The sequence below is a fragment of the Syngnathus acus genome, chromosome 3 (genome assembly GCF_901709675.1).
Source record: "Syngnathus acus chromosome 3, fSynAcu1.2, whole genome shotgun sequence".
NCBI classification, from domain to species: Eukaryota; Metazoa; Chordata; class Actinopteri; order Syngnathiformes; family Syngnathidae; genus Syngnathus; species Syngnathus acus.
Window position 1 is genome coordinate 19,943,898 of NC_051089.1, and position 26,552 is coordinate 19,970,449.

At 45.5% G+C, this 26,552-nt stretch overlaps 1 protein-coding gene across 1 annotated transcript; it reads left to right on the forward strand.

The window, feature by feature from the left end:
- Window positions 1–14,115: 14,115 nt before the first annotated feature.
- On the forward strand, window positions 14,116–19,197 carry mesd (mesoderm development LRP chaperone). The gene is made up of 3 exons (XM_037246792.1): window positions 14,116–14,309; window positions 18,385–18,617; window positions 18,720–19,197. Exons 1-3 carry the CDS (start codon window positions 14,154–14,156, stop codon window positions 18,979–18,981), a joined length of 651 nt encoding a protein of 216 aa, XP_037102687.1. The 5' UTR covers window positions 14,116–14,153; the 3' UTR covers window positions 18,982–19,197.
- The last annotated feature ends 7,355 nt before the right edge of the window (window positions 19,198–26,552 follow it).

Below are 26,552 nucleotides of genomic sequence, written 5' to 3' on the forward strand. Positions count from 1 at the left end.
TGCTCCTTCATACTCCCATACATTATGTACTGTGTGGAGGTGTGGGGCAATACGTACAAAACTAACACAGATCCAATCTTCATTCTTCAAAAGAAAGCAATACGACTTGTAAATAATGCTGATTATAGAGAACCATCTAACCCTCTCTTTATTAAATTGAACTCACTGAAATACAACGACCTAGTCGACTTTAAAACCATCCAACTCATGTACAAAATAAAAAATAATCAATTACCAAACAGTATCCAGAGGTTGTTTGCGTGGAGGGAAAGTACCCATTATTTAAGAGGAACACGTATGTTTAAAAGAGATTTGGTGAGAACAAACTTAAAGTTACATTGTATAACAGTTAGAGGTGTGGAACTATGGAACACCAGCAGTGACGAATTAAAGAACTGTAGTACCTTACCTAAGTTTAAAAAAATGTATAAGGACAAAATATTGACGGGATACCGTAACATGCTGTGAAGTTGTTTAAGTTGCTTTTGTATTCTAATGAGAAAATATATAGTATATATATATATATATATATGTATATATATATATATATATATAAATATATATATGTATAAAATGTATATATGTTTTTTTTTTTCTTTAATATATTGACTATGGACAATTTCTTGACAGAATTAAATAGAAACATGTAGTTACATGGGGTAGAGTCAGATAAGCTTAGGCTTCCTTCTACTCCCTTTTTGAACAAATATGATTTTACGATAAAGGAAAATTATAATGCAATATCTTTTTTCTTTTATATTCTATTGTGCTATGGAGTTATCATTTTTCTGTATTTTTATTTTTTTCTTGTATTTCTTTAATGTTCGAAATAAACGTTTTAAAAAAAAAAATAAAAATAAAAAAAATAAACAATTCAAATGAAAAAATCAAGTCATAACCTTCAAGTTTACACAAGGCATGTGGCAAAAATCAAACAGTCAAATTCCCTCTAAATTTCAAGCAAGTCACAAGTCTGCTCATACAGTCTTTTCACTCAGTAACTGCACTTGCATTACTTAACTGTACTAAAATGTTCACAAATACATAGTTTTTAAAAAAATAAATGTCCCAAACTATTCTTCACATTATTGTTGTCTTCTCAGTACAGACACATGACAATCATTAAATTGAGTTAATGTGTGACCTGTTGTCAGTGAGCTAAAACATGAAGCTAACGTACCTGACCTGTGTTATGGGTTTAATTAGTGATGGGCGGTGCATTTTTGATCCGGGCCTTTTTGTTTCCTTTCCTTCCTCGACAAATGTACTTGGGTGGAGAAAAAGTTATAGTAGAAACCCTTTCTACCAGTTGTCAGTTTTATTTAAATCGTGAAAAACTTTGCTCAACACGAAAGTCCTCCTGCTGATTAATGTATTTCAGTTTGGAAAAACTTTACATACAGACTAATATTGTGACTTGTTAAAATGCTACATCATAGTGTACTGGTGGGTTGCCAGCTTGGTGTGCACAATGACAACGACAAAATTCTAGAACAAAGCAAATGCATTTTTTCAAACGTAGGCCAAACAGGTTAAAAGTCCATCCATCCATCTATTTTCTGAACCGGTCCTCTTCACGTGGGTCTCGGGTATGCTGGAGCCTTTCCCAGCTGACTTCAGGCACACCCTAAACTGGTTGCCAATCAATCGCAGTGCACACATAGACGTACAACCATCCACATACACGCACGCACTCACACACATGTTTTTGGAATTTGGGAGGAAACCAAAGCACCATGAGCACATGCAAATTTCACACAGGAAGGCCGGAGTAAGAATTGAACCCACCACCTCTGTGAGCTGGCGTGCTACCCAGTGCGCCATTTGTTAAGTTGTATATCAAATTCAGAGTCAAAATCCTCATACAAACCAAAGTCAAGTTGAGCCTTTTATAAGTCTGTGCCAAGCAAGTCCCCAGACTTCTGAGTTATCAAACCTTGAGAAACATTTAGGGGTGGGCGAGTACTGATGTGAGGTATCAATTTCTGTTTTGACATATTTCATGGTATCGGTATTAGCAGTGTTGGCCGATTCCAGTATTGGCCGCACCACTGTGGCTGTTTTACAATCACAAACTAGAAATTAGAAGACTAGAAATTTTGAATGAATCTTATGTAATGTTGAGGAAAATACTATATCGGGATATGAAGGTCTTTCAAAAAATATGTTATTGTTTTTTGGGGAAATTGTATGTATCAAAAATACTAGTGTTATTGGTGCTTGCAGGTTTGCAGGTAAGGAAAGATGGCGGCGCACGCAGTTGCAGCGGCTCAGTGCTCTCCCGATCTAAGCATTGTTTGTTTTTTGTTAGTGTTTGTACCCACTGTATGTCGATCATACACCACCTACAACCGGCAGGAGCTCCTCAGGATAGGTGTTTGCTGCGAGTTGAGTGTCGCAGCGGAGTTTCACCGCTCGAAAAACATACCGGAGGATATCATCAGGCGCCCCGGCTCCCCTTGGATCACCATCCCCGCTGGGAGGAAGCGAAGGCAGCGCAGAGAGAGGAGGCAAAAACGAGGCTGCAGGGCCGGCGCGCTAACCAGGCTACGGAAGCAGCCGTTCAAACCACCGCTCCCTAGCCTGTTTCTTACCAACGCCAGGTCTCTTGCTAACAAAATGGATGAACTAAGGCTACAGATGTCTGCGAACCAGACCGTGAAGGACTGCTGCATGGTACTGATCACCGAAACCTGGCTTCATCCACTCATACCGGACTCTGCTATCGAGCTAGCAGGATACACCACACAGCGTCATGACAGGACTGAGAACTCCGGCAAGAGCAAGGGGGGGGGCTCTGTATGTACGTCAATAACAACTGGTGTACTAATATGGTGACTGTAGACAGTCACTGCTGCCCGGACCTGGAGTACGTGACTATTAAATGCAGGCCCTTTTACCTCCCTCGTGAATTTACCATAGTCATGGCGACTGTTGTTTACATACCTCCGGAGGCTAATGCTAAGCTAGCTATTGGACTATTACATGGCAGTATTAGCAGCCAGCTGAGCAGATATCCTGACGCAGTCCACATCATGGCAGGGGACTTTAATCATGTAGATTTGAAAGCAGCACTCCCTAGTTTCCATCAGCATGTTAAATGTGCCACTAGAGGAGTTAACACTCTGGACAAGGTCTACTCCAACATCAAGCTAGGCTACAGGGCAAAACAGCTACCTCACCTGGGCCAGTCTGACCCTATGTCACTCCACTAATCCCGGCATATACCACCATCAGGAAATCAGCTCCTATCATCACTAAAACTGTTAAAACCTGGCCTGATGACGCCTCTCAGCAGTTGCAGGACTGCTTCGACAGGACTAACTGGGACATCTTCGAACACCGGGACTTGAACGTGTTCACAGACAGTGTTCTGTGTTATATCAAGCACTGCACAGACACTGTCACAGTGGACAAACCTATACGGATATACCCCAACCAGAAGCCCTGGATGACCCGGGAGGTCCTTCGGCTGCTGGAGGAGAGGGACACCGCCCTGTCCCTCAGGTCTGAGGACGGGGCTCTCTTCAGCACAGCCAGAGCCAACCTGAGGAGAGGCATCAGAGAGGCCCAGCTTGCCTACAAGAAGAGGATTGAGGATCACCTGGACAGCAACAACAGCAAGCAGGTGTGGCAGGGAGTCCAGCATCTCACCAACTACAGAACCACCATCGGAGCTGCTGAAGGGGACGCCTCACTGGCAGAGGTCCTCAATACCTTCTTTGCCCGGTTCGAGTCCGAGCCACCTGAAGCGGCCACATCACATCCCACAGACCGCAGCAGCTTCACCCTCACAGTGAAGGAGCACGAGGTGAGGCGCACGCTGCGGACCATCAACTCGAGGAAGGCTGCGGGTCCTGACGGCGTCACTGGGCGTGTCCTGAAGGACTGCGCAGATCAGCTGGCTGGAGTCTTCACAAAGATTTTCAACCAGTCCCTTACCGAGTCCACCGTCCCATCCTGTTTAAAATCCTCCACTATAGTCCCCCTGCCCAAGAAACGCCACATCACCAGCCTCAATGACTACCGGCCAGTCGCACTCACCCCGGTGGTCATGAAGTGCTTTGAAAAGCTGGTACGGGGTCACATCACAGCACTCCTGTTCAGAGGTTTTGACCCCCACCAGTTTGCCTACAGGGCAAATAGATCCACAGAGGACGCAGTAGCTACAGCCCTCCACGCTGCACTGTCCCACCTGGAGCAGCCGGGGAGCTATGTGCGGATGCTCTTCGTGGACTTTAGCTCTGCTTTTAACACCATCCTCCCCCACAGACTGGTGGACATACTGGAGGGCCTGGGACTTCCACATAATACTTGCAGGTGGATTAAGAGCTTCCTGACGGGTCGCAGCCAGAGGGTGAAAGTGGGCCGTCATACATCCACACCTCTCAGTCTTGGTACCGGCTCCCCACAGGGCTGCGTACTGAGCCCACTGCTTTACACGCTCTACACACATGCATGCACCCCCGCCCACCGCAGCAACACCATCGTGAAATTTGCGGATGACACAACCGTGGTGGGGCTCATCTCAAAGGGGGATGAGTCTGCCTACAGGGACGAAGTGGTCCAGCTATCGGAGTGGTGCGGAGAGAACAATCTGCCTCTAAACACGGCTAAAACCCAAGAACTGGTCATTGATTTTAGGAGGAAAAATAAAACGGACATTCCACCACTTATCATCGACGGGGTCTGTGTGAAGAGGGTGTCCTCCTTCCGCTACCTGGGAGTCCACATCGAGGAGGATTTCACCTGGGGTGTGAACACCTCTGAGCTGCTTAAAAAGGCCCAGCAGAGACTCTACTTTTTAAGGGTGCTGAGGAGGCACAGCATTACACAGAGACTGCTGGTGTCCTTCTATCGCTGCTCCATAGAAAGCACTTTAACGTACTGTATATGTGTTTGGTACTCCAGCTGCACTGCTGCTCAGAGGAAAAAGCTCCAAGGGGTCATCAACACAGCACAGAAGATCATTGGCTGCCCTCTCCCCACACTGGAAGACCTACACAGAACCCCCTGTCTCAAAAAAACACAGAACATTCTGAAGGACACTTCCCACCCTGGCCACTCCCTTTTCGAACTGTTGCCATCAGGCAGACGCTACAGATTAATTAGGTCGAGGACTAGCAGATTCGCCAACAGTTTTTACCCTACAACGGTAGTCACATTGAATGCAGCTAAACGTAAATGATTATGTCTGTGTATGTTCTTCTGTGGGTTTTTATCTTGTTTTTTTTATCTTTTTATTCTATTTATTCTATTTATTTTTTAGCGCATGCGCGGATCGGTTGGCACTTTTTAAATTTCGTTGTACATGTGACAATGACAAATAAAGATCTATTCTATTCTATTCTATTCTATATTGGTATTGGTGACTACGCAAGCACTTGTACTGGAATTGGTCTGAAAAAAATGCATCCCTAGAAAAATGTTAATAGTTGCCAAACTTACTAGTAGGTATGACAAATGTAATTAGCTTATCCCTCCCTAAGTTCAAACATCTCTCAATGTCACTCACATACATCAGTAAAGTCAACCCAAAATACCATTTTTTTCCGTGTATAATGCGCCCCCATGTATAATACGCACCCTAAAAATGGCATGTTGATGCTGGAAAAAAGCCTGTACCCATGTATAATACGCACCCAATTTTTTTTTTTTGTTTTTTTGTTTTTGTTTTTTTTTTTAAGTCCCAATGATCGTCACACACGCAGGGAGGCAATGGGTCCCATTTTTATAGTCTTTGGTATGGTCTTAACTAGGCTGGATGTATTTTTATTTGTTGGCGTTGATTTCTCCGACTGCCCGTAAAGGCACCACCGCGATCAGATGAAAAGAGAGGAAAGTGACGTGCGGACATGTGAAAAAGGCGGCTCTGTATGGGAGAGACGTTGAAGAGGAATAAAAACACCCTTGGAAACCAAAACTTGCCCCTCGTCGTGACTCGGAGCCGCAACAAATGTTTCGGATTTGTGTAGGGTACATTGTGACAGCAAACGAGCAGGTGATCGAGCAAGCGTCTGATACGAGAGCATTGCGTTCGTATGGAGCGTGTTTGAAGTGAACAGCAGAGACGAAAGGAACAAGGCAAAGTGTTGTGAAATAAAACATTACCTGTAATACGCATTTTGTTATTTACTGATTGTATTAAACTATCACATTCATTGTCAGTCAAGAAGAGAAGAGGACTATTATCCCTTCTTTGACGAAATGACCAGAGCACAGTACAAACACACTGTTGTCGTTCAGTCCTGTTGTACCATGATTTTCTTAAAAAAAAAATAATAATAAATTAAAAAAAAAAAAAAATTAAAGAAAATTTGTACCCATGTATAATGCGCACCCCAGATTTTAGGACAATAAATTAGTTAAATTTTGCGCATTATACATGGCAAAAAACGGTACTCAAAGATAAAGAATTACAGCCGCTGCTTACCCTCCCAAAGTACTATGTGGCCATTGTGAACGGCAGCTTTTGTTATCAATACTATTCGGTGGAGCTAGGGCTTTGTGACTAAGCAAGCGGGAAGTTTTTGCGTGAACACAAACATGTACTGCCCAAAGACTGCTGGGTTAGGCTCTGGGATGCCCATGACCCTTGTGAGGATATGTGGTTCGGAATAGAAGATGAAAAAGAAGTGACAGTATCATCAAGTAAAATGTCATTTGCAATTGCATACCATTACATTTGAAAAGAGAGCGCTTATCCGTCCATGTTTAACATGCAGAGGACAAATTGCAAGTTGACAACTTTCCATGAACAACATGCTGTTTGTATCCTGATGCAGAGAAATTATAATTACTTGTTGACAACTTTCCATGAACAACATGCTGTTTGTATCCTGATGCAGAGAAATTATAATTACTTGTTGGAGACATGCTAGTCTGTTTCCTGACTCCTGGTGAAGCGCCTTTGAACCACGTACAAGCACAACCACTCCAAACTCAAGAGGTGCAGCAGCACTGTTTCCACATCCTGTTCAATCATACTTGCCTCGCTGTGTGGTGTGCAATACAAATATACAGCAGTGTGTGAGTTCAATTTCCCCACAAGAGATAATGATAAAATACAAGGCAGCATTGTTTGCGTTTTGACATCTTTTTTCTTCACAGCAGTACGTTAAGCTTAGCCCTCTGGCTCCTAAGCCCAAATCCTTACAGATGAGCCACTGCTGTCCCCCCAATATACTGTCAGTTCAGTCAAGTTTCTGCCATAAAAATACATACCGTATTGGCCCGAATATAAGACGGGGTTTTTTGCATTGAAATAAGACTGAAATAGTGGGGGTCGTTTTACATTCGGGGTCTAGACATTATACATTTTTGGACAGTTACGTCACCGCGCCTCAAGTCTCGCGTGAGTTACCTCAGCTTATCACAGTTGTTGGAGCTTGTGCGCAGCGGTAAGTTAAAGGTTGCTGGTATCGACTGAGTGTGTTGCTGTGATCGTGTGCGTCTTTGACAAAAAGTGGGTATATATACATTTCATTGTTACTACTGTCTACTGTTGTGCTGTTTGTCTGATCGCGGTTTGTTTCGTGTGTGCGCCGTTTGATTGATAGCTTTGGCGCGCTCCTTTAAGTTTCCCTCGCACCGTACGAGTAGCCGTTACGCAGCGCCGCGGCGACTAACGGTCGCCAGCAAATGTATTTTGTAGTCTCGATCGATGACTTAAGTTTGGTGTGTTGCCAAGAGTATTTCATTTATGGTTATTTAGTATAGCGGAAGCGTTACGCGTAGTTAGTTATGTAATGTGTGCCGTCTACTAGTGTTGTGTGACGTCAGAAGTTGAGCGTTGACTTACGTACTATATTTCTGTCTGTTGCAGAACCACACACCACACGCACGCACACACACACACACACACACACACACACACAGGCGCACACACACACACGCACCCACACACCACACACACACAAACACACTCCACACACCCTTCACACGCTTCATACAATAATCACACACACAAGAATCACATTCACACACCCAAACACTCACCCATGTACACTACACGCACCTGCTCTCACATCCTTACGACCAAACGTGTGCCTATACCCTTTTGCCAGTTTGCCTGTATGCCCCTATGAGCCACAGTGCCTGTTACTTTTTTGCCAATAATTCAGTAAAGCAATCAAAACTGAACCGCGTCTTCCCTCCTGTGTTCTGACCGACACCCGGGGGCGAAAACCTTCCGAGCCAACCCCCTATACAGTCCTCAGGCTCCCAAACAGAAACGTGGCGACAATCTGGAGAAAAGTGGGTCGAAGATCGGCCAGGTTAACCGGCAGCCTACGAGAAGTTATGATGCAAACTTCAAGATGGTGATAAATGAGGCAGAGTCTTCAAACAATTGCAAAGCGGCTGTGAAATATGGTATCACAGAATGTAATGTACGGAGATGGAGAGCTCAAAAAGATCGCCTAAAAAATGCTCACAATCAGAGAAAAGCTTTCCGTGGTCCTCAGAGCGGACGCTTTCAAGAGCTCGACAGGATCATTTGTTTCAGATGTACTGTAAATATTTTCTGTATAAAAATTAAATTTGGTGTTCAAAAAGTCTTTTTTCCAACTTGAGTCTTGAAAAAGAGGGGGTCGTCAGGGTCATCTTATATTTGGGCCAATACGGTAAATACCGTTTTTTTCCGTGTATAATACGCAAAATTTAACTAATTTATTGTCCTAAAATCTGGGGTGCGCATTATACATGGGTACAATTTTTTTTTAATTTTTCTTTTTTTAATTTAATTTTTTTTTTATTTATTTTATTTTTTTTTAAGAAAATCATGGTACTGGTACGAGTATTGATTTATGTATTGTTCTCTTCTTGTCATGTTGTGAAAGAATGTGGGTTGAATAAATACCGAAAGAACAATAGTGTGTTTGTACTGTGCTCTGGTCATTTCGTCAAAGAAGGGATAATAGTCCTCTTCTTGACTGACAATGAATGTGATAGTTTAATACAATCAGCAAATAACAAAATGCGTATTACAGGTAATATTTTATTTCACAACACTTTGCCTTGTTCCTTTCGTCTCTGCTGTTCACTTCAAACACGCTCCATACGAACGCAATGCTCTCGTATCAGACGCTTGCTCGATCACCTGCTCGTTTGCTGTCACAATGTACCCTACACCAGTGGTCCCCAACCACCGGGCCGCGGACCGGTACCGGTCCGTGGGTCACTTGGTACCGGGCCGCCAAGCCGCACAGAAAAAAAAAAATTTTATCGACGATCAATTAATTCAGGTCAAGACACTCGTCCCGGTCACGTGACATGTTTCCCCAGTCGAGCCCGCAAAGCTAATATGTGGTGACAGGCTAACTAACCAGGCAATGAAGCATTCAAAACTGCTTCAACACATGGAGACCAAGCATCCTGCAATAAAAGACAAACCTTAATCACTTCGGGTGTCATTGTCTCCGATTAAGTCTAGATGGGACCGGCTCGTTTCTGAGAAACAAACTCCCACTAATTCAACATAATGGTGAGTTTTATTTTTGTCATTTGTACTTGTTTTTATGTCAGTCGTATCATTTTATTTCATCGTATTTATATATTTATTATAAATGTATTATTTATTTATTTATTTATATAAATGTATTATTTATTTATATAAATGCCGGTCCGCGAAAATATTTCTGACATGCAACCGGTCCGTGGCGCAAAAAAGGTTGGGGACCACTGCCCTACACAAATCCGAAACATTTGTTGCGGCTCCGAGTCACGACGAGGGGCAAGTTTTGGTTTCCAAGGGTGTTTTTATTCCTCTTCAACGTCTCTCCCATACAGAGCCGCCTTTTTCACATGTCCGCACGTCACTTTCCTCTCTTTTCATCTGATCGCGGTGGTGCCTTTACGGGCAGTCGGAGAAATCAACGCCAACAAAAAAAATACATCCAGCCTAGTTAAGACCATACCAAAGACGATAAAAATGGGACCCATTGCCTCCCTGCGTGTGTGACGATCATTGGGACTTTAAAAAAAAAAAAAAAAAAGAAAAAAAAAAGAAAAAAAAAAAATTGGGTGCGTATTATACATGGGTACTGGCTTTTTTCCAGCATCAACATGCCATTGTTAGGGTGCGTATTATACATGGGGGCGTATTATACACGGAAAAAAACGGTACTTTTTAAAATATACGATAATATACTGATATTTTTCAAGCTCATTGCTGCCAAATAAATTGTTTCTTTTTTGTGCATAGGAGTAATTATCTTGGAATTATAACCAAACTGCAGGAATGTTTCTTTTTCCCACAAATTTTTACATACTACATACAGTATAAACTAATCCCTGTGCAACTTACGGTTACCGTTTGTAATGACTGTAGCGTGAGTGCTACACAGCACAGGGAAACAGCTCTAAAATATGCATGACTCGGGCTGTAACTCTGATCTTTACAACAAGGTCACTGCCATTGTATTCTACCTTGTAATATTGTGACCATGTTCATGAGTGGTGTCACGGATGGATGGAGGAAATGGAGCAGGGCGACCAAGTGCAGCTTGGGGGGGGGGGGGGGGGATAACGCACCAGTCCAAATGGCCCTACTGGTTTTCGAAATAGCTTGAACGGCGCACGGCGGCGACTGGGGAAACAACCGCACTCGACGGCGACTTGGGGGACAGAACTGCACTCAGCGGCTTCCAGGGGCCCAGGGCCACACTCGCAGCACACACTGGGGGCCTGACGCGCAATCGGCAGCAACTTGGGGAACAGAACTGCACACAGCGGAGGTCAGGGGCCCAGGGCCACACTCTCGGCACACACTGGGGGCCTGACGCGCAATCGGCCGCAACTTGGGGAAAAGAACTGCACTCAGCGGAGGTCAGGGGCCCAGGGCCACAATCGCGGCACACACTGGGGGCCTGACGCGCAATCGGCAGCAACTTTGGGAACAGAACTGCACGCAGCGGCGGTCAGGGGCCCAGGGCCACAATCGCGGCACACACTGGGGGCGTGACGCGCAATCGGCAGCAACTTGGGGAACAGAACCGCACTCGGGCGGCGACTCGGGGACAGAACTGCACTCAGCGGCGTTCAGGGGCCCAGGGCCACACTCGCGGCACACACTGGGGGACCTGAACCGCAATCGGCAGCAACTTTGGGGGACATGAACCGCACTCAGGCGGCGACTTTGGGGGACATGAAACGCAAACGACGGCAACTCAGGGACAGAACCGCGCTCGGCGGAAACTCTGGGAACGGAACCGTGCTCGGCGGAAACTTGAAAAGTCAGAGCCGCAATTGGCGGCAGTTTGAAGTCCGGACGGCAATCAGCGGCAATTGGAAGGCGGAGCTGTGCGCAGCGGCAAGAGTCAGCACGCGCTGCAGCAGTGGGGGTGGGGCCATGGACGATCGCGGCTCCGGCGCAGCTGGCTTGAATCTGGCGACGCCCGCGGGTCCTGCAACGCTGAGGTGGAGCCCGATGGCGACCGCGAGTCTGATGACGCCGGGAGGCACTCCGATGGCGGCCGCGGGTCCGGCGTCGCGGGAGCGAAGTCCGATGGCGGCCGCGGAGCCGGGAGGCACTCCGATGGCGGCCGCGGGTCCGGCGTCGCGGCGTCCGATGGCGGCTGCGAAGCCTATGGCGCTGGAACCTGCTCGGACGATGGACGTGGATCAGGCGTCGCAGTGGGAGCTGATGGTGGAGGGAGGTCCAAGCGCTGGTCGCTGTAGTGGTCGGAGCATTCTGTCACGGATGGAGGGAGGAAATGGAGCAGGGCGACCAAGTGCAGCTTGGACCAGGGTTTATTGAAGCAAACTCAAAACACAGACTTGGTAGACTGACATAACTTACTGGCAAAATCAACAACAGGAACCGAACAGAGACGTGCGGCAAAACAGATAGGGTGGCATTACCATGACAGCAGCAAACATGCATGCAATGCTCCGACAGCGAGTGACACACAAACAGAACTTAAATACAACACAGGTAACAAGAGGCAGGTGAGTATGATTACACTAATCATGGGCACACAGGAAGGGAGGGGCGAGCACACAGACACACAGAGACGATGACAATCTACACACATAACAAAACTGGGGACGAGACATGACAAATGGCTGTGGATGCCAAATTCGCATTGTAATTGGGAAGGATAAGTTCTAAAGAACTTAAACGTTGGACCAGTTTTTATATTTGTTTTTAATAGGACATTGCGTTTGGTGTACATTTTTGTTCTCATCCAAAACTATCCTACCCTAGCCTATCACATAAATCTTATCAGCAAAGGTTGATTTGAAGCAATTTGCGGACTACAGCTCAGTGGCCTAGTGGTAGAGTGTCCGCCCTGAGACTGGAAGGTTGTGGGTTCAAACCCCGGCCGGGTCATACCAAAGACTATAAAAATGGGACCCATTGCCTCCCTGCTTGGCACTCAGCATTAAGGGTTGGAATTGGGGGGTTAGATCACCAACTGATTCCCGAGCGCGGCACTGCTGCTGCTCACTGCTCCCCTCTCCCCCAGGGGATGGATTAAAATCACATGGGGATGGGTTAAATGCAGAGGACAAATTTCACGACACCCAGGTGTGTGTGTGACGATCATTGGGACTTTAACTTTAACTTTAACTTTACACTGGGGGAACTGCAGCTCAACCTCCACAGCCAGGATAGCAGAGGGCTCCTCTGGCAGCCCTTCGCTCTGACTTGGACATCTACTTTTGATTTTCATATTATGTATTATTTGTGCCCTCTCTGCATCCATTACAACCTGGTGATCCTGAAAGGGGAATCCTTCCATCTGTGGTCCCTTCTCAAGGTTTCTCATTTTCCCCGGGCAGGGGTTTTGAGTTTTTCCTTGCCCTTTTGGGAGCTTAAGATCAGGGGATGCTTTGAGAATAATTGTCAATTTTTGTCTATGTGAAGCCCTTTGAGACTGCTTGTGATTTAGGGCTATACAAATAAACTTGACTTGACTTGACTACACTAACAATGTGTCATAACCTTCTTTTATATTATCAAATGTCAAACCAATTATTTGAATAGATTACAACAGTTTGGTTTTGTACAGAAAATGAACTGCAAAATTAGATTCTAAATAACATTTGGAAGATGAATGAATAACCCAGTGATTCTTTTAGATCAGTGCCCTCTTATTTTTCCTAACTTTTTGTCTAAAGTCCATTCTAACACACGCACACACGCGCACGCACACACGCACACATACACACACACACACGCACACTGTTATTCTATCCACCTCTTCCGACACTTCATGATCCTTTGCATGTGGGAGGCACTTCTGTTTTTGCGTAACCGGCGTTATTTCTATGGGAATTTTTGGCGCACTCCACTTTCAATGACAGTTACAAAACTTTAAAATGTAGGAACGCCAGTTATTGTAGGTTATAAGAGAAAACATTTCAAACTTGCTTCCTGCAAATCCAACAGTGTAGGAAAACGAAAAAAATGTCCAATGATGAACTCTGTCGCTTCAGACGTGAGGAATTTGAAAAGCGAATAAAGATAGTCGCATTTTGTTGTCTTATTTACCTTAAGCATCTACATTCAACTCTTATGGTCACGAGTTGAACAAGGTAACGAAGATAAGAACGGAGTTTTCTATGCCGAGGGTGAGACGTTCATCATGGTGGCTGCTCCTCTGCATTGGGAGGACTCAAATGTGATGGTTCGGGGCATCTGGTTACGATGTCTCCTGGACGCCCTTGTTTTGTGTATGTCACATCTGGAAGACCCTATTCCCTTTTCCTGATAAGAGGGTATCTGTTTGACACAACTGAGTCAATGTGAGGAGGTTTAAAGAGAAAATAAAGTCAAGAGTTTTCTTTACAATAATCTGTTCTATGCACCCCCACTGGTCAATAATAATCCGAATGATTTTGCATTTTGGGAAGATCAATTATGCGGAAAAATCCACCTGCTTGTATTCATCTTAATTCATGTGCTTTTTTTGGCTCGAACTTTTACAATCATATAAAGACAAGCTAATTTAATTTACTAACGGCTTGTACGTGTGTGTCCTAGTCCGTTGAGATTTGCACAGTACATCTCCGGTGACGATATGGTTTTATTTTGAAAGTACCCCAGATAATGTTTTTGTTTCCCGTGGAATTTTACCGCTGAGACGTGTCCCACTGTCTTGTGACCGGCAAAAGCCGCAGCCAATCAGCTGGGACCATATGCCAACATGACGTCTGCCTTTCGGTGGAAATGTGTAGCGCTCCTCTTTTGTACTTGTTTGTTTCATTCTTTAGCGGCCGACAGTAAAGATAAACCTAAGAAAAAGAAGGACATAAGAGATTACAATGATGCAGATATGGCTCGTCTTCTTGAGCAGTGGGAGGTACTGCAACATGCTACTTTTCATTCATTCGATCATTATTAGCATAGCTTATGTTTAACAAAATAGCTACAGTACACGTTTTCAAATGTCCAAATAGTCACTGTCGATATTCAGACACATTAACGTCATCCTCAAATTTACCCTTGGGTGTGATTTAGCCGTCGTTGGATCGACTGTGACAAAGTTCCCTTGCCAAACATAAGTATCGGTGGGATGGTGATCCTCAAATTATATCAAATGGTTATGCATGTATGGTACAGATTTCGAACCAACCATTGCTATCGCAGGCTTCCTCTGCAAGTACGAAAGTGCACAAAAGTGTGGAATTTGATTTTTGCAAATTATATGGAAAAGACAATATTGGTGGACCTGATATTGTCCAGTGGTACCTCTACTTAGGAACTTGTTTCGTTCCGCGATCTGGTTTGTAAGGCGAAAAGTGTGTAAGTAGAAGCAACGTTTCCCATAGGAATAAATATAAAAGCAAATAGCCACACTATTCCAAAAGTCACACTTTTTACCTTATTACTATGTAAAAGACTCAGAAGATAAAAACAACAGTTTAATTTTTGTTTTTTCAAGTCTTTATAAAAATAAATAAATATCACTCCATTTTTTTTACCTCTTTTTGCTTGGAAAGGGGGGCAACTAGGTCTAATTTTCTACACTTAAATAAAATACCCCGAGAAGAATAGAAAAAGTCAGGCTAGTAAATTGCTTCGACGTGCTCATGTACTTGTCATTGCTTTTAGGTATAATTATTGAGTTTTCTGACTGTGTGAATGGTCATTGAACGCACCTTGCGCAGTAAGCGAGGGCGAACCTAAAAAAAAAAAAGATAAGGAACCTCGCTTCTAAAGATGAAAATCCACAAACACAAAAGTGTATTCATGTTTTTATTGAAAACAAGCTGGCACAGTTTGCCGCACGGCAACGGCTTCTGCTTTTCACTCAATGCGTGCGCACTCCCGTGGCAGGTGATACCAGTTTTCACGGGGTACCTACTTTGGCACAACACCGAGCATACTCCCTCGCAAGCTCGACGATACGCATACCTTCGCCTTGCTTCTTTAGGATTTTGAGTTTCATCACAATAGACTTAGGAGACATACTCGACTGCACTACTTGCTTTTTACACTGCTAACGCGCTAAGACGAACAGGGAATGGCTGCGTAAAGGAGACAGGTTGGGTGGGCAGGGTTTGGGGCACCGGTTCGGAAGTCAGAATTTGGTTCATAAGTGGATGCAAAAAAAAAAAAGAAAATTTGCGAGGTTGCGGTTCGTATCTCGAAAAGTTCGTAAGTATAGGCTTTCGTAAGTAGAGGTACCACTGTGTACGTCTCATACATCTCTAGTTTCTGTAAAATAAAAAATAGTTTCAAATTAATTTATAGGTCCCTTGTTACGTTAGCAATCAGCAACCTGACTGTCAGATTTGTTTAAATTCACCAACAGAAAGTTGTGAATTTAAAACGAGTGATTTCATCATTGTCTTTATTTGATAATTGTAGCACTTTTGATGACTAGGATGCTTCTGAATAATTAAGAGAATGATGGTGACAATTTTATGGCACCGTCTGGTCAATGTAAACTGTAGAGCAGTGGTCCCCAACCTTTTTTGCACCATGGACCGGTTACGTGTCAGAAATATTTTCGCGGACCGGCCTTTATATAAATAAATATATTTATATATTTATTATTTAAATATTTATATATATAAATAGGATGAAATAAAATGATACGACTGGCATAAAACCAAATATAAACCACATAAAAATAAAACGTTGAATTAGTGGGAGCACCGAGCTCTTTTCTCAGAAATGAGCCGTTCCCATCTAGGCGTAATCGGAGACAATGACACCCGAAGTGGTTAAGGTTTGTCTTTAAATGCAGGATGCTTGGTCTCCATGTGCCGAAGCAGGTTTGAAGGCTTCATTGCCTCGTTAGCTAGCCTTTCGCCACATATGCGGAGTGCACTTGGCGCGTCAGAGTCACCTGTGGCGATAAATCCATATTTTAAGTAGGACTCCAGAAATGTTCTTTTAAATGCAGCTTTCCTTTTCTGAGAAGTCGTAGCCTCTTCTTCTTCAGTGTCCTCATTGGACGTTTTTCCCTTTCCGAAGAAGCTTTCCAAACTTCTCTGTTTCTTGCTCATTTTTGCTTGCCTCGCGGGCTTGACTGTGGTGACATGTCACGTGACCGAGACGAGCGCCCTGTGTCAAGAGTCCTTATTTTTCAGATGCACCGACAGATGTAATTGGGAGAGATTCGCCAAATTTTTTATATTTTTCAAAATAAATTCTTACTCATTTTTGCTAGCTTTGCGGGCTCGACTGGGGAAACATGTCACGTGACCGGGACGAGCGTCTTAACATGAATGAATTGATCGTCAATAAAAAAAAACAAAAAAAAAATTTATTTTTTTTTTCCTGTGCGGCTCCGCGGCCCGGTACCAAGTGACCCACGGACCGGTACCGGTCCGCGGCCCGGTGGTTGGGGACCACTGCTGTAGAGCCTTGCCAGCCTGAGAGCTTGCATCATCTGTCATAGAAAATTAGAATATTGTGATAAAATTCTTTATTTTCTGTAATGCAATTAAAAAAACAGAAATGTCATACATTCTGGATTCATTACAAATCAACTGAAATATTGCAAGCCTTTTATTATTTTAATATTGCTGATTGCTGACGTTCTCGTTCTCTGAGGATTGCATTTAACTCTAATCATGCCTCCAAAGGAAGCAAGTGGGAGCAGTAAAGCCATCCTAAAACACAAAGACGCTCCTAAAGCAATGAGACAGTGAGCGCCCGGCGCGCTGCGGTTGCGCGATCGGACCAAATTAAGCTCCCTGCGCACTGAGGTCCACTTAAATTTTGGAAAGTACATTAGGACTTTAAAATTATCTTCTAAATTTCAGCGACCGCTCTGTCACAATAATGCGACCAGCGCGGTGCAGTTGCGCGGTCGGCGGCGCGCAACGGTTGCGCGTTCGGCGGTGCGCTGCAGTTGCGCGATCGGACAAAATTAAGCTCCCTGCGCACTGATGTCCTCTTAAATTTTGGAAAGTACATCAGGACTTTAAAAATATTTTCTAAATTTCAGCGACGGCTCTGTCACAATAATGCGACCAGCGCGGTGCAGTTGCGCGGTCGGCGACGCGCTACGGTTGCGCGTTCGGCGGTGCGCTGCAGTTGCGCGATTGGACAAAAATGCGCAAATGAAAAAATGGTTAAAGAAGGCGGGTTTTTTTGGGTTTGGAACGGATTAGTTTTTTTTTCATTATTTGGAATGGGGAAATATGATTCGGAATTCGGACGATTCACTTCTCGAACAGCCTTCTGGAACGGATTGTGTTCGAAAACCGAGGCTCCACTGTATTCTAATTTTCTGAGACAGTCCTGTATAATTATTCCAAATATATGTGTAATAATGATAAAAAATGATTTATTGTTAAATCTGCAATTATTTAACATTGTTAAGCTAAAAAATATTTTTTGTAAGGGTACTAAATAGCATTTACATTCCTTCAGAAAATTCTGAGATTTCATTCAACCGTTATAAGTGAAAATAAATTGCTTTAGTATATGCACATCTATTTCCTCAAATGTCACAAATGACTAAAGAAGTGTGAAAATTAGGTTCTGGACAAAGGATACAATGTTGAAATCTCCAATGCGTAGGTTTGGAAGCCTGGTACTTTGTTTTTAATTTATTACAAATTTAACGTAAAATAAATAATCACTTCCAGAGCAGGATTATTATAATTTTGGAATTTTAATTAGTTAGTTTTCATATAGTTTTAAGTTTTGTCATTTCAAATTTAGTTAGTTTTAATTAGATTTCAGAGTGATTTTTGTTTTTTAAAGTCAGTTTTGGTATTAGTTTTCCTTAAAAACGTTTTGCTTGTGCGCAGGATTAAAAAACACCATGGTGAGTAATGTGTAGTAAAAATGAAACATTATTTTAAAACAGTTTGATAATACAGGGTACAGTTTCACAGTCCACAGACTTTGAATTAGACCAAGTGCAATAAATAATACCGCTTCTTACAACATTTCTCCTCCTATGCACACAGAAAGATGATGACATTGAGGAGGGTGATCTTCCAGAGCACCGGCGAGCTCCTCCTCCTATTGACTTTTCCAAGGTTGACCAGTCCAAACCTGAGGATCTGCTGAAAATGTCCAAGAAGGGTCGCACGCTGATGGTCTTTGCTACAGTGTCAGGGGAACCCACTGAGAAGGAGACGGAGGAGATCACAGGCCTGTGGCAGGGCAGCCTCTTCAATGCAAACTATGACATCCAAAGGTATGACACGTATTTGACCATGTTTGATTTTTTATCAATTTCCTCTTTATTTTTGCTTGATAAAATTAAAACAGTACACATGTTCTCTGTGTCCCCCTGCAGGTTTGTGGTGGGGTCCAATAGGGTGATATTCATGTTGCGAGATGGCAGCTTAGCCTGGGAAGTCAAAGATTTCCTGCTGACCCAGGAGCGCTGCTTGGACGTCACGGTTGAAGGACAGGTCTTCCCTGGGAAGGCTGCCAAGAAAGACGACGGCAAGCAGGGGGATGAAGTGACCGCCAAGAAGAAGAGCAAAAAGAAGACGGAGAGCGCCAAGCTAGATTTGGAAGGTAACAGAGCCAGCCGTGGGAAACAGGAGCTATGATAGAATGGCAGTCGGCTTTTGATTTGTCTGAGAGGCTGCAGGACCACAGGAGTAGGTCTCAGTTCGAGGTCGTTTATTGTTGAACGAATAAATCATTTCGGGATTAATTTCTTTGGATGCTGAGAACTCCCATTTATGATCTGTTCACTGCGTTGTTAAAAACAGCTTGTACATTTCTCAATTTCACTTCATGAAAATAAATGTTTTTTTTTAATACAAACATTTTGAAATGTTTTTTGTTCAGTTTTCCTTACATAGACTGTTTTGTTTTTGTTTGTATGTTTCTTCCTCCATTGGCTCTGTTTTGTATTTTGGTCCATTCATTATTTTCCCCCCACTTGTATTTCATTTGTAAGAGTGAGGGTGGCATCGTCTCTGTAAAATTGCATCCCATTACGAATATGGATAAAGGCAAGAGGTGACGTCAAGTGAGAGGACGAATGGGATGGGAAATTTTCAACCAATCCTTACATCCAATCACTAACGGGCAAACTCAGTCGTTGTGTTTGTTTGTTGCTTACCGTATTTCCCGCACTATTAGGCGCACTTAAAAACTTAAAATTTACTCAAAAAAACACAGTGCGCCTTATAATGCAGAGCCCCTTATATATGGATCAATTGATGAATTTGTTGATCCATACTGGTTGTACACAGTGGTCTGCCAAAATGTTTCAGTACGTTTTAGTACAACTAGTAAATTACAAGGTTGCATCGCTTTCCAGCATTACGGCAACCGTGGTCAGGGGGCGTCACTGAATAGCTGTTGTACCCGCGAGGCTATTTCATTTCAAAATAGGCTGTTCCGTTAATGTTTCTGAGTACGTTTACGGTAGTGATGGGTCCATGAGGCGTCGTGTGTCGTCCCGACACATTGGCAAACTGTATTGACACTGTGTCGCTGGCTGCTGACACCCGCGACACCCGCTTTACCTTAAAAATACTACAGGCATCGTAGTTGACAGACTCAACTGACACTGATTTGATGACCTAGTATATACATTAATTCATTTAAGTAATTATATATTATATTGTAAAACAGGGGTCTCAAACTCCAGTCCTTGGGGGCCGCATTCCTACATGTTTTCCAAGTTTCCCTCGTTAAACACACCCGATTCAATTATCAGGCTCCTGCAGAACGTGAGGATGAACTGATCATTTGAATCAGGTGTGTTTAACGAGGGAAACTTGGAAAACATGTAGGAATGCGGCCCCCGAGGACTGGAGTTTGAGACCCCTGTTGTAAAATATAATACCGTTTTTTTCTATGTATAATGCGCAAAATTTAACTAATTTATTGTCCTAAAATCTGGGGTGCGCATTATACATGGGTACAATTTTTTTTTTTTTCTTTTTTTTATTTTTTATTTTTTTTGAAGAAAATCATGGTACAACAATTTTTGAAGAAAATCTTGTCACGGATGGTTCTTTACAACGTCACTTTCCTCTCTTTTCATTTTAACCTAAGTGATCGCGGTGGTGCCTTTCTGGGCAGTCGGAGAAATCAACACCAACAAAAAAAATACATCCAGCCTAGTTAAGAAATCACCAGAAAGATCACCATGACAATTGTGAATAATAAATAATTATTATATATATTATATATATTATTATTCTAATAATAAATAATTGTGATAAATAACTGGAACATCACTCAAATATTGGTGATCCCGTTGAGAGTCTCACATATTTCTTCGCTATCGAGTTTGCTTGATACTGACCGGCAGAATAACATCCGGTTGTTCCCAAAGATAATCTTTTTTCTGAAATAATTTTACGTTTACGGACTTAAGTAACCCGGCCGGGTCATACCAAAGACTATAAAAATGGGACCCATTGCCTCCCTGCTTGGCACTCAGCATTAAGGGTTGGAATTGGGGGGTTAGATCACCAAACGATTCCCGAGCGCGGCGCCGCTGCTGCTCACTGCTCCCCTCTCCCCCAGGGGATGGATCAAAATCACACGGGGATGGGTCAAATGCAGAGGACAAATTTCACCACACCCAGATGCGTGTGTGATGATCATTGGGACTTTAAAAAAAAAAAAAGTCAAAATTTGGGTGCGTATTATACATGGGTACAGGCTTTTTTCCAGCATCGACATGCCATTTTTAGGGTGCGTATTATACATGGGGGCGCATTATACATGGAAAAAAACGGTATTATGAATAACAGTCTCCATCACTTCAGTGCCTGCAGGTCAGATTAATGAAAGATGTATATTTTATGAGGCGAAATCACATCAAATGGCAAACATTCCGACCAAATATATCGTCTTGAAGAATCGATGAAAGAATACTGTTAGAGTGGTGCTCACTCTAACTTATTTTGGCAAGAACCACACGGGAGACAGTATGCCCTTTTAAACACCTGCAGGTGGAGAGTCATTCGTCGCTGTGCGTACAGCGATGATCAAATGAGGTCTGACCCAGGCCTCTTGCAGGAGCGTTTTTATTGAGAGTGGGGGTGAGAGTGGGGGTGAGAGTGGACAGGATGGGGTTGAAGCCCCTGGCCTGCTGATCAAAGCATAGCAGGGGGTATTTTACGACGTTGTGTAAACAAAGCAACTTTGATTGCTTCCTCTGCAGCTAGTCAATCAGTTCAAAAGATCTTAGCACTTTGTTCTACTACTTTTGTTAAGACAGGACAAGCTAGGTTAATTATTACAGGTTACATTCCAACATAATCATACGATCAAGATAATCTGTAAACCCTAACATATACCGTATTTTTCGGACTAAAAGTCGCTCCGGAATATAGGTCGCATTAGCCAGAAAATGCACAATAACGTGAAAAAAAACATATATAAGTCGCTCCGGAGTATAAGTCGCATTTTGGGGAAATTTATTCAACAAAATCCAACACCAAGAACAGACATGAACGAGCAACAACAGGCTAAACGATAGGTATGCTAACGTGACATAAACACAAACGAAGAGCTGAGAACGGGCCTGACGTAACATTCAGAGTTATTCAAATAACTATTACATAAATAACACGTTTATAAAACCATCTGTGTCACTCCAATTCATTAAATCCATCGATCATCCTTTATGTCAACAATGCCGGCCTGGTGCGCGCTGCTGACGGTGGTTGCACTTCAAAACATTCCACAGGCCCATATAACGATATATAAATTATATATCAAATAACTATTATATAAGCAATGATATTATCAAACCATCTGTGTCACTCCAAATCATCAAATCCATCGATCGTCCTTTATGTCAACAATGCCGGCCGGGTGTGTGCTGCTGACAGTGCTTGCACTTAAAAATATTCCACAGGCCCATATAACGAGATATAAATTATATATCAAATAACTATTATATGAGCAATAATATTATCAAACCATCTGTGTCACTCCAAATCATTAAATCCATCGATCAAATTCCTCGTCCTTTGTCAACAACGCCGCGCGTGCGCCCTGACGTAAGCATCGTCGTTATTCCACAGATCTAGTATATAACTATATTGTAGCGTTAACAAAGTACAAGGAAAGACGTGGGTTTGGTAAACGGCTCTTTATTTAAAAAAACAAGAGTTCAACGAGCCAACGACTACTGAACTGTAACGATAAAAACATACAAGTTGCTACACGAAATAAAATATATCATCCATCCATCCATCCATCTTCTTCCGCTTATCCGGGGTCGGGTCGCGGGGGCAGCAGCTTCAGGAAGGACTCCCAGACTTCCCTCTCCCCAGCCACTTCATCTAGCTCATCCCGGGGGATCCCAAGGCGTTCCCAGGCCAGCTGAGAGACATAGTCTCTCCAGCGCGTCCTGGGTCGTCCCCGGGGTCTCCTACCGGTGGGACATGCCCGGAACACCTCCCCAGGGAGGCGTCCAGGAGGCATCCTGATGAGATGCCCGAGCCACCTCATCTGGCTCCTCTCAACGTGGAGGAGCAGCGACTCTACTCCGAGTCTCTCCCGGATGACCGAACTTCTCACCCTATCTCTAAGGGAGAGCCCGGACATCCTGCGGAGAAAACTCATTTCGGCCGCTTGTATCCGGGATCTCGTTCTTTCGGTCACGACCCATAGCTCGTGACCATAGATAGGTGAGGGTAGGAGCGTAAATCGACCGGTAAATTGAGAGCTTTGCCTTTTGGCTCAGCTCTCTCTTTACCACGACGGACCGGTACAGAGTCCGCATTACTGCCGACGCTGCACCGATCCGCCTGTCGATCTCGCGCTCCATCCTCCCCTCACTCGTGAACAAGACCCCAAGATACTTAAACTCCTCCACTTGGGGCAGGATCTCATCCCAGATCCGGAGAGGGCATTCCACCCTTTTCCGATCGAGGACCATGGACTCGGATTTGGAGGTGCTGACCCTCATCCCGACCGCTTCACACTCGGCTGCGAACCGCTCCAGTGAGAGCTGGAGATCACGGCCTGAAGAAGCCAACAGCACCACGTCGTCTGCAAAAAGCAGAGACGCGATGCTGAGGTCCCCAAACCGGACACCCTCAACGCCTCGGCTGCGCCTAGAAATTCTGTCCATAAAAATTATGAACAGAATCGGTGACAAAGGGCAGCCTTGGCGGAGTCCAACCCTCACTGGGAACGAATCCGACTTACTGCCGGAAATGCGGACCAAACTCTGGCATCGGTGATACAGGGACCGAACCGCCCTTATCAGTTGGCTCGGTACCCCGTACTCCCGAAGCACCCCCCACAGAACCTCCTGAGGGACACGGTCGAACGCCTTCTCCAAGTCCACAAAACACATGTGGACTGGTTGGGCGAACTCCCATGCACCCTCGAGGATCCTGCTGAGGGTGAAGAGCTGGTCCACTATTCCACGGCCAGGACGAAAGCCACACTGTTCCTCCTGAATCCGAGGTTCGACCTCCCGACGGTCCCTCCTCTCCAGCACCCCTGAATAGACCTTACCAGGGAGGCTGAGGAGTGTAATTCCCCTGTAATTGGAACACACCCTCCGGTCCCCCTTCTTAAAGAGGGGAACCACCACCCCAGTCTGCCAATCCAGAGGCATTGTCCCCGATGTCCACGCGATGTTGTAGAGACGTGTCAGCCATGACAGCCCCACAACATCCAGAGCCCTTAAGAAATCCGGGCGGATCTCATCCACCCCCGGGGCCTTGCCACCGAGGAGTTTTTTAACTACCTCAGTGACTTCGACCCCAGAGATTGGAGTGTCTGCCTCAGAGTCCCCAGGCCCTGCTTCCACAATGGAAGGCGTGTCGGTGGAATTGAGGAGGTCTTCGAAGTATTCTCCCCACCGACACACGACGTCCCGAGTCGAGGTCAGCAGCACGCCATCTCCACTGTAAACAGTGTTGACGTCGCACTGCTTCCCCCTCCTGAGACGCCGGATGGTGGACCAGAATTTCCTCGAAGCCGTCCGGAAGTCATTCTCCATGGCCTCGCCAAACTCCTCCCACGTCCGGGTTTTTGCCTCAGCAACCGCCGAAGCTGCGTTCCGCTTGGCCATCCGGTACCTGTCAGCTGCCTCCGGAGTCCCGAAACGGCCCGATAGGACTCCTTCTTCAGCTTGACGGCATCCCTTACCGCCGGTGTCCACCAGCGGGTTCGGGGATTGCCGCCACGACAGGCACCAATGACCTTACGGCCACAGCTCTGGTCGGCCGCCTCAACAATGGAGGCGCGGAACAAGGTCCACTCGGACTCAATGTCCACTCGGACTCAATGTCCCCCGCCTCCCCCAGGACGTGGGAAAAGCTCTGCCGGAGGTGGGAGTTGAAGCTCTTCCTGACAGGGGATTCCGCCAGACGTTCCCAGCAGACCCTCACAGAGCGTTTGGGTCTGCCAGGTCGGACCGGCATCTTCCCCCACCATCGGAGCCAACCCACCACCAGGTGGTGATCAGTTGACAGCTCCGCCGCTCTCTTCGCCCGAGTGTCCAAAACATGCGGCCGCAAATCCGATGACACGACTACAAAGTCGATCATCGAACTGCGGCCTAGGGTGTCCTGGTGCCAAGTGCACACATGGACACCCTTATGTTTGAACATGGTGTTCATTATAGAAAATCCGTGTCGAGCACAGAAGTCCAATAATAGAACACCGCTCGGGTTCAGATCGGGGGGCCCGTTCCTCCCAATCACGCCCTTCCAGGTCTCACTGTCATTGCCCACGTGAGCATTGAAGTCACCCAGTAGAACGATGGAGTCCCCAGAAGGAGCGCTCTCCAGCACTTCCTCCAGGGACTCCAAGAAGGGTGGGTACTCTGAGCTGCCGTTTGGTGCATAGACACAAACAACAGTCAGGACCCGTCCCCCCACCCGAAGGCGGAGGGAGGCTACCCTCTCGTTCACCGGGGTGAACCCCAATGTGCAGGCGCCCAGCCGGGGGGCAATAAGTATACCCACACCTGCTCGACGCCTCTCACCGTGGGCAACTCCAGAGTGGAAGAGAGTCCAGCCCCTCTCGAGAGGGCTTGAACCGGAACCCAAACTGTGCGTGGAGGCAAGTCCGACTATATCTAGTCGGAACTTTTCTGCCTCGCACACCAGCTCGGGCTCCTTTCCAGCCAGAGAGGTGACATTCCATGTCCCAAGAGCCAGCTTCTGCAGCCGGGGATCAGACCGCCAAGGTCCCTGCCTTTGGCCGCCGCCCAGCTTGCACTGCACCCGACCCCTTTGGCCCCTCCCACAGGTGGTGAGCCCATGGGAAGGGGGACCCACATTTCCTTTTCGGGCTGTGCCCGGCCGGGCCCCATGGGCGAAGGCCCAGCCACCAGACGCTCGCCTTCGAGCCCCGCCTCCAGGCCTGGCTCCAGAGGGGGGCCCCGGTGACCCGCGTCCGGGCGAGGGAAATCTGTGTCCATATATCTTTTTCATCATAAGGGGCTTTTTGAGCCGTGCTTTGTCTGGCCCCTCACCTAGGACCCGTTTGCCATGGGTGACCCCACCAGGGGCATGAAGCCCCAGACAACATGGCTCCTAGGATCATAGGGGCACGCAAACCCCTCCACCACGATAAGGTGACGACTCACGGAGGGGATAAAATATATCAAATAACTATAACATAAATAGTTCACCACCACACGGCCCCAAGCACCGCCGTCGACTAACAGTCGTGTGACGGCGTGGACTTCCATCCCCGGAGGTGGCACTTCCAGCCACGGAGGTGGAAGAGAGCTCCATAGAATAGGACCGGGCGTGCGTAGAAGCCATGTCCGAGCCCCATCCACCGTCCCCGGACAGCCACCCCGCCGAGCGCCGGCCCCCCACTTCCATCCACGGAGGTGAAAGAGAGCTCCGTAGAGTAGGACCGGGCGTGTGTAAAAGCCATGTCTGAGCCCCATCCACCGTCCCCGGGCAGCCACCCGGCCAAGCGCCGGCCCCCTGCTTCCATCCATGGAGGTGAAAGAAAGCACCGTAGAGTAGGACCGGGTGTGCGTAAAAGCCATAATAGTTTTTCAAACCTTCTATGTCACTCCAAATCATTAAATCCTTCAAACTCTTCGTCCTCCATGTCACTTACAAACAAAGCCGCTAATGATGCCGGTAGTACGTGGGGGCCTTCGTCATCCCGTGATCGAATCTTTGTCTTTTATGTAAACAACCGCCGCGACGCT

Coding starts and splice junctions, on each gene's coding strand:
- mesd (XM_037246792.1), top strand. CDS start 14,154: ATGACGTCTGCCTTTCGGTGGAAATGTGTAGCGCTCCTCTTTTGTACT. Junction 14,310..18,384: donor GTCTTCTTGAGCAGTGGGAG/GTACTGCAACAT, acceptor CTATGCACACAG/AAAGATGATGACATTGAGGA. Junction 18,618..18,719: donor GCAAACTATGACATCCAAAG/GTATGACACGTA, acceptor GTCCCCCTGCAG/GTTTGTGGTGGGGTCCAATA.